Source organism: Poecilia latipinna, unplaced genomic scaffold (assembly GCF_001443285.1).
Source record: "Poecilia latipinna isolate Pla-1442-1.1 unplaced genomic scaffold, P_latipinna-1.0 Scaffold198, whole genome shotgun sequence".
Lineage (NCBI taxonomy): Eukaryota > Metazoa > Chordata > Actinopteri > Cyprinodontiformes > Poeciliidae > Poecilia > Poecilia latipinna.
The window spans coordinates 452,006-461,043 of record NW_015112814.1 but is presented as its reverse complement, the minus strand read 5'-3'; the positions used below and the strand labels follow the sequence as shown (position 1 = coordinate 461,043).

Sequence of the window (9,038 nt, the reverse complement as noted above, 5' to 3'; positions counted from 1 at the left end):
GGGGGGGGGGGGGGGGGGGGGGGGTAGAAGACCGTGTTTGTTTCTGAGAATCGTCACTGTCAAAAATGAAAGGATGCAGATGTGCCTCAGTCGGTCTTCCATTTGTTTTCCTATCCCCCCCCCCCCCCCCCCCCCCTTCTGTTCTGGGTCTCCAGTGGGTTATTCTGGAGTTGGACCATGAGTCTGTTTATAAAGTCAAACCCCCTCTTCGACTCCCAAGGCTATTACCCAGAGGTTCCCACGCTTATGGCTGCCTTCTCAGGCCTAAGTGTTTTTTGTTTTTTTTCTTTCTCTTTGCATTCACACTCTTCGTTGTGCATGCCCATTCTTCTTCTAAACCAGCCAGTGCTGTCAAATTCATCCTAAAGCTACAGGGAGCAGCTCTGACAGTGTGGGGCTGCAGAGCTTCTGGAAAGGGTTTAGAACAAGCTGACGATAAACGGTCTGTGTGGTGGTATGTTGCCCTGTTTTTTTGGGGGTTTTTTTTTCACCAGGATGTTCCTGAAACAGGCTCCATTGAGCTTTTCAGCTTGATCTTGGCCTGCGGCTGAGATGGAAGAGTGGGAGGCAAGTTTTCCCCTTGTACCCGCTCATTTGATCAGCTTTTTGTTTTTTTTTCCCCTTTTATGCCACCCAAGAGAAACTCGCCCAAAAAGGAGCAGCTTTTGTTGCTGGGTGTGAAAAATATCCCTGTCATTATTTTCCCATAACAAGAGCAGGGGAGGCTGATTCAATAATAAACATGTCTCTCGGAAAATAAATGATTGTTTGTGTTTTGCTGGTGTTGCTTTTATGGTTTGGGGAAAAGTTTTTATATCGTCATCCGAGCTCAGTCAAAAATCTTTGATTCTGTCATTTTAATTAATTCCACACGGGCCAAACAACAACAGCAGCAGCAGCAACAACAACAACAACAACATATATGGAAGGTAATGAATAATAAGACAACGTCAAAGCATGTTCTGTGTGCTTTCTTGAGGATGAGGCCTGAAGCTGTCTGCAACCTCTGACAGGAAATGGTGCTGCTTGCTTACTTGCAGCAGATTGTTTCTATGGGAACCAAAGCAGGTGTCTGCCTTAACAGGAAGAGAAGAAGAGGCTCAGCTGGTAGCAGCGAAGGGGGGCGGGGGCAAAAGAAAGAGGTCATTGCACTAAAAAGCCTGCCACCACATTACCGTTTTTTTCTTTTATTGGTACCACTAACGAAAGCTAATCTTGCCTTTGATCTTTTTTGAAAGCTTATTAGAAACCCAAATCGGTTATTCTGATGCCTTTTATTTTGTTTGTTTTTAGTGTGACAGCATAAAGACCAGAAACAAGGTGCTGTGTCAGTACAACAAGGTAATCATTTCCTCCAGATTTCACACCCAGGTTATAGACATGTCTGTGTTTTTATTATTTTTTATTTTTATAGGTGTCTGCAAGATCAAATGCAGGTATTTTCCACAGACCACCTTGACATTTCGCTGTTTGTGTTATTTTATATTGGGTTGGATAGTTAATGAAAAACCCTGCCCCTGTCCTCTGTTCCACCACCTGAAGAGAAGGAGGAGGAGGAGGAGGAGGAGGAGGAAGTAAGTGTGTCTGGCTGGCTGCCTGTGGTGAGGTTTCGTCAGTCGGAGCTTTTAATAATGCAGAAACACTTTCCATAAGCTGCCACTCAAGCCTCCAAGGGTTTACACACGTGTGTTTAAGAAGAGGATCGGTATGAAATATTGTAGGTCATGTCTTTTGATCTTAAGTCGCCATATGTGCTGGAGAAAGTCGAGTTTCTCCTGTATACAAAGCCTTGCAAAAGTATTAATGTCCCTTGAACGCCTCCTATTTTGTCTTTCAGGCTGAGTCACAAATGCCAGGGTATCTTATTGGGATTGTATGCGATGACCGATGCAAAGTAGCGCTTAAAGTTGAAGAAAAATATTGTTTTGTATCTAATGTGTGTTGGGCCCTTGGTAAAGTACATTGACGTTTGCTGATGTGTTACAGGCTGTATCAATATTTCTGCAAGGCATTATAAAGCGAGCGTGCATGTTGAATGTTTTGCTGAAATTGAAATTCACTACACTAAATATTTTGGTTGTATTTTTTTTGTAAAGTTGAATCATTAATGTAAACATATGGTACACAATTATGAAGAATAATGTTTGCACCTTTGCAGGGATTTGTAAATTTTACCTATGTTCTAATGAAATGAGGCTGTAGTGAAAACTGTTTTTTTTTTATTTTTTATTATAAAATCTAATTATTGGTGACTACGAATTTATTTTGCCGAAACAAATTCCAGGGGGTGACGCCAACACTGTCTATTTTAATTGCTATCGTGTTGCTCTGGTGAAATGTGTGACATGTCCCTGTTAAACTAAAACTTTACCTAATGACCAAAAACCATTGTCTCAGCTTTATATCAGCACCTAATATGTTTATATTCAACCATGACTAATTCTCCTCAACACAACGCTTCGAAGTGCATATTAATTAACTTGTTTTTTTTTTATTTAAGAAGATTGAAGACTAAGATCTAACTTTCTGCACTATATATGGCACATGACAGCTTTACCCTTATATTCTCTGTGATCTTATTTACCTTTTTTTGGCCTATGTGTATAATTCTTAGCATGTTGATATTACTACAGCCATTCTAAATAAACACTCAAGCGGTGACTTGTTCAGCTTGATGTTTAATTGTTGAGTTAGAGGAAGAAAGTCGTACATTAAAGCTCAGTTTTACGATGACATTCATGACCACAGTGAGTGAATGTCAACTTCAGGCCACAGCAGTAATTTGCTCTTATTTACTAATTATAAGGTTATTTAATGTATGCGTTTGTGTCTTTATGTGCTTGTGTGTGTGTGTGTGAAGGCAGTCGAAGCTCAGTTTGCTAGCGGGTTATTCCCAGCAGCCCTCAGCTATCCTTTTCTGATTCCACGAGGTCTGTGGTTGGTGCTTTGCTCTCTCTTGTAATGCTGTTTTCACATAGAATCCTGTGGTCCTCTCACCATCCCTTTACTGCATTTTAGTGGCCAAAATGCAGTAAAGGGATGAGCGGGGAGCCCTGCTTTTCATTACCGAGTTGTTTGTTAGCTCCAGTTCGTGCAATTAGCGGAGCCTTTTTTTTTTGTTTTTTTTTTTGTTTGTTTTGTTTTGTTTTTTTTGTTGGAGAAAATGGCTGAATCTGAAAGTTTATTTTTCTGTGGCTCACAAACATATATTTGCTTATAACTTTAACTTCTAATCCAGAGAACTTTTATTTGAACACTTGGTGCTTTTTGTCCTTCTGTTGTAAGCAAATGAAGAAGAAAAAATCAGGCATTATCAGCATGGTTTTCTCATGATGTCAGTTGTATAAATCTTTCACAAATGTAAGATTATGGGACAAGTCTCATAACAAATGATCCTCTCATACCACCATGACATGGGGAGACAAAGAACTTTAGAAGATAAGTCAATAAAAAAATGCTGCCATCATCAACACAACACTTTATAGCAGATATTTGCTGGTGAAATTATTTGAAAAGTCACCATTTCCAGACGGACTATCCATCTGCTACCTTTCTGCTGTGAACCGTCATTTATTTTGTGGTATTTGAGATCCTGAAAGAGGGCCCACAAAAAGTATTAGCTTTTTATCTGATGAATTTCAAACTTTTTTTTTTTTTTTTTTTTTTTTTTTTTTAGGCATTTCCACATTAGGCATCATTAGCATTGATCAGCAGTTTCTCTAATTACTAGCTTGTAAATATTCCTACCTTTCAGGCTCCTGAAATTTCCAAAGGCTTTAAGATCTGTGGCAGATAGCGGTTTGGATGAAGCAATTTTCTGTATTGCACTAAGCTTTCATATTCTTTCATAAACGTCTTGTGGCTTCCTTGTGTCACACTGGAGTTACTATTATTGTTACAGTTTTGAGATAACTACTTGAAAAATCTGTGTGTTTTTAAGCAGTTGTTTGTATGCAGTATGTGAGGTTGGAATGAACCTTTAATTGAAGAGAGGTTTTAGCTTATATTGCATTGGTCCCTTCTCTACTTGCGGTTCACCATCTTTTTGTTCCCTCCTTGTAATTTTGTTTTATTTCTATTTACTTCTAGGTTTCCCGGCTGACTGGAGTTGAGAAGCACCATTATTCCTTCTGAGGCTAATAAAGATTGAGATCTTGACTAGCTCTCACTACACACCACCATGCCGATCTTAAAGCAGCTAGTCTCCACCTCTTCCCAGACAAAGCGTCGCTCACGTATGGACTTGACCAGGGAGATGATAAGTGCTCCCCTTGGTGATTTCCGTCACACCATGCACGTAGGTCGCAGTGGCGACGCTTTTGGAGACACGTCCTTCCTGAGCTCACGCTCCGGGGAGCCCTCCCCAGAGACGGCGTCCTTTCCCCGCTCTCCTAGACCCGGCCTTTTGGCACGCACCTTCAGGAGCAGCAAGCGCTCGCAGTCGGTGACGCGAGTGGACCAGCGGAACGATCACGCCCTGACGGTTCCTGGAGGCTCACCAACCTTTGTTAAAAACGCCATGTCGCTGCCTTTTCTCAACGACGAAAACAGAGGGGACAACCTCGTGTCTAAGAGCTTGTCTTCGAGTCCGTTTAAGCAGCACGGGGAGCCCGACGGTGGCGGTGCAGCTGCTGCGGCGAACTTACTCGAGCTGCAAGAAAGAAGCTTCGGTGAACTGACGGAGCTGCCAGAGAGTATCGTCCACTACGGCGGAGGCGGAATGAAGCACGCAGAGTCGGTCATGTCCTTCCACGTCGACTTGGGACCCTCCATGCTGAACGACATCTTGGACGTGATGCAGAAGGAGGAAGACGATCTTGGCTACGAGGAAGGCAAAAGCAGCGAGGGCCGTGCCTCGCCGGCACTGAGCAACCACTGTGAGGAAGAGGACGACGAGAAGAAGGACGAGGAGGATGAAGGCAGAGTCCAGCAGGTGGAGGCAGAAAGGGATGCAGCAGAGCATCCGGCCCACTCTAATGATCTGCGGGGGGAATACGAAGGTCCCTACACTCCGGAGTACACTCCCGAGATACGTCCCAAACATCTGCAGCACCTGGACAGCTGCTCCATGTCGAGCTCTGGCTCCGCTGCCTTGGATGAAAAGCCAAACTACCAGAATTACACAGGAGACACAGACAGCGCCACATTCAGTGCGCCGCCTGAGGAGGAGAGCAACTTCTCCTCTTTCTTGGAGGATGAAGATGATGAGATCCACGTATAAGAGTTCAGACTCAAAATGACCAGGCTCCGGAAGACCTTTGGCAGTGTGGGTTTTCACTCCGAGCAGCAAGACGACACTGTAGTCGGCTCCTGTGGGACCAGGAACTTTCAGCGTTTTATGGCTATAAAGAAAGTTTGATTACTCCTTTAGGATGTGCCCAACTCTACTCACCAGAGCGCCTTACCCTTTTGAACACTGACACGGATTGGGGAGTTCACTGTCCGAATACCATCCCAGAGATGAACAGGGAGTTCTGGCTGAAAAGAAACTAGCTGAGAAAAGAAAAGAAAACGAACTCAACTCTGCCTTTCAATTTCTCTTTGCTTCTGTTTGTCATTGTGCTTTTTCTCCCTGGCTGTGGGGACACCATGCTGCCCGAACCGAACAGAAGGCCTCTGTCACAAGCGCACCACTGGTGGGTGTCCTGACCCAATAAAGAGAGCTGTGTTTGTGACTGGAGTGCGAGGCCCAGCATCAAACCCCTTTCATCAGAAAATATTATGGCAGAGCTACAAATCTTTCAGACTTTTTTTTTGCCCTTATTCTCGCTCATGTAACTCAGGGTCCCCGTGACGCCGCCCGAGGGCAACCATCTCCTGCTTTATTGCAGGACCACAAAGCCTAAACCGAAATTCTGCTCTGTTAGTCTAGTGGATGCCACGCAGAGCAAAGCTCAGTCAGGGGGATGCTTTAAAGTGATGCATTGGGCTCACTACAAAGAAGCTTGTTATCACAGGAAACCGGGGAGGTGAAGAGTAGCGCGTGCCACATTCTTGGTTGTCCTTTTATCTCCCTTTCCATTGAACACATTGTTTTCTCTTTAAACTGATTCCCATCAGCACAAACTAGCTGCATTCCTTCTACGTTATTTTTTTTGTTTTGGCTTTTTGACTTGACTCGAGAGCGGTTGAAAACCACTTCCTTCCGGTTTGTCTCACTTTTAGATCCGAGCATCTGCTGTGCCGCAACTGAGCAGTTAAAAACTGATGCTCATTACTCAACAGACCCCATCACTACACACGAGGAAAGCTTTATGGTTAAAACTCAAATCTGCTGGCACGTAAAAGTAAGCCAGACGCTACTAGTATCTGTAGCTGTTTTAGTAGGGGAAAAAAAAACAGGTCCCTCTCTTTTTCTGTGTTCGTTTGAAGCGCGGATGAAACAGAAGCCTCAGCCAGAGATAGATGCAAGAGCATTAAGGAGAAGATTGCCGGTTTTATGCAAGTTGCACAGTCATTGCAGCTCGTCTCTACCTCTTGCATCATCGGATCCATGAGGCTTGAGCTGACTTGCGCAGATTGATTTCTGTGCCTTAACTGAAACTGACAGATGTGCCAAATTATAATATTCGAGGCCAAAAAAAAAAAACTTCATTTTGTGAAACTCTGTTTTGGGAGAGACTGAAGATGTCAGTCCTTGTCTTTTCTGTATGATCTTAATTTAGACTTTCACAATGAAAAGATTTGAATATGGATGGCCATTTAAGGGCAAAATTCTTGCAGGACAAAGGAGGTACATGATGAGTTTGCATAACTGGACATATTTGTCAGTTCCACACTACACAAAGTAATTATGTCTTTCTTGTTTTGTTTGAATGAGCCGCTATGTTTTCTTTATTCTTAATAAGCCTCACTGTCGTTGTCTGTGCTTTATATCTTTGACCTTTTTCCTATATTACCCAAATTAACCTATATTTTTCAATAAAAGAGAACCACACGCAACTTTGCTGTTGTATATTTTGTTAGGGTAAGATGCCTTGCTAATGTATTTGCACTCCTTGGACTTTTTCACATGGTGTCAACTTACAGCTTCAGTCTCCAATGTATTTTGTGGGAATTTCATGTGAAAAATAAAGTCCTACCTAATTGGGATGTGGATTAAAAATCTGAAAACTGTTATGCCCGTCTCCTAGGCCCCCCAAAGTCTATACTACGCTCGATCCCCTTTTGATGTAGTTACTACTTTGGGTTGTGTGGGGTATGTCTACACCACCTTTGCACTTTTGGGGACCTAAATTCATCGGTCATTCCTTTTTTGCATAATACCTAAAGCTCAGTCAGATTGAATGGTGAGCTGTGAATATTTTTTGCGCAATGAAGTTTAGACTTTGATTAGGCCACTTCTGACCAGAACCATTGCAATTTAGCCAAGTTTAATAAAAATAAGATAAACTGAAATTAGGGCACGTCAATGTCATCCAGACCTCAACAATTCTTAAAATGAGGGGGGTGCTGCACAAAATCTGTGCAGGAGCCAGAAATGGCCCGTCAACCTGCACTTTGGACACCTCTGAAATGAGATAAAGCAGTTCAAGGGGAATAAATACTTTTCCAGGACACTGTAGGACATCATAGAATATGCTGTGCTACTCAGTTCGCGCTTAACACAGGAATTCCTTGAGTGCCGCCTCTGTTTCCCGTCTCTATTCTTTGGCTCTCCCAGAAGAGGAAGGAAGGAAGCAATAGAGGCCTTGGTGAGCTATATTTATTAAGTGTACAATCTTAAAATGATGTGATGACTCGAGATAAAGTGTGTGTGGATAAATGGGTTGTGTTTAAAATGTGAGCAGGGTGAAAGACCAATTATTTACCGGCAACAAAAAGCTTAACTGACGGACATGCATAAGAGGATAATGCCTCTCACACAGCTGATTGGAAGATGGATCACCGTGACGTTCAGCTCTCGCCAGCATCCAGCTCATCATCATGGACTCCAAACAGTTTTGTCACTTTTGATTTTCTTGACCATCCTTCGCTTTTTTTCACGGACAGGCGAGCCTCTGGCAGCTCGGCTGAAGTTCGGTGCTGCCTGTTTTAACAGCTCGAGTGCTTCCCGTCAGAGCTGCTCCCTTAAAAAAAAATATATATATATATATATATATATATATATATTTTTGTGTGAATTGGTGATTCATTCTCTCATCCTCACCTCAGTGGTATTTTAATCTCTTTTAACTCTCAGTTTGTCACAGTCACGATATTTCACAGTCTAACCTGCCAGAGGGCTGGAAAAAAGTCATTATTCCTACACTTCTGGTGAAACAAGCAATTCAAATTGATTGGTCGTGGTCAATACAAACCGGTGGAGGTATTGATCTGACTGTATGTCATTTTTCCTCTTGAAGACTGATTAAAAGAATTTTGTGATAAGACTAAATCTTAAAAAGGCATTTTTTTTTTATTCGATATTGAAAATCTTCTTTAATAATCCATTTAACTGCTTTATATGTTCTCCTTTGCTACTGATCTAATTGAAACTCAGTCATCTACTGCCATCTAGTGGTTATTCAGATTTTTGGATTTGCTAGGCGTGTCCGTTTAACCCTGACTTGCATTTTTGATGTCTAAATTAAACCATTTACAAATTCTTTATCTTACTTCTTTGAAGTACTTTTTTCTGTTGTTTAATTCTATCAAGTTTATGACCATTATATTTTATTTACAATTGTGAGGTTTCATTCAGGGCTTCCAGAGAGACTTATTTACAGGATTAGAGAAGCTGTGAAAAACAACTACTCTAGTTGTCCCGCACATTTTTTACAAGACACCGGAGACGCCCGATTTGTTCAGGTGGCTCAACTCGCCTCCCTCCCCCATTCAGACCCCTATTGTAACTCGAGTCTTGCCTTGCAGCTGTTTTTCCCGCTCAAATACACTCTCATCCTGTTTCTGAGGCTGTCAAATGTCATTTCCCGTTGGTTCTTAGCTTACCTAAGAAAAAAAAACCTTTTTTTTTTTTTTTTTTTTTTTTTTTTTTTTCCTTAAAAGGGCCCCCCAAGGGGGGGCGCCCGCTTTTTTTTTTTTTTAAGGTGCGGGAG

At 42.3% G+C, this 9,038-nt stretch overlaps 1 protein-coding gene across 2 annotated transcripts in view; it reads left to right on the top strand.

Annotated features, from left to right (window-relative positions):
- The window catches only part of cdc42ep4a (CDC42 effector protein (Rho GTPase binding) 4a), a 20,791-nt gene extending 13,849 nt beyond the window's left edge, over positions 1 to 6,942 (top strand). Inside the window, exons 2-3 of one of the 2 annotated variants that reach the window (XM_015031076.1) lie at positions 1,294 to 1,341; positions 4,090 to 6,942. In XM_015031076.1, coding sequence (XP_014886562.1) covers positions 4,181 to 5,221 — 1,041 coding nt within the window. In that variant the 5' untranslated portion in view covers positions 1,294 to 1,341; positions 4,090 to 4,180 and the 3' untranslated portion in view covers positions 5,222 to 6,942. The remainder of the gene's footprint in view (positions 1 to 1,293; positions 1,342 to 4,089) is intronic. The other variant, XM_015031075.1, reaches the window with a different exon arrangement.
- The last annotated feature ends 2,096 nt before the right edge of the window (positions 6,943 to 9,038 follow it).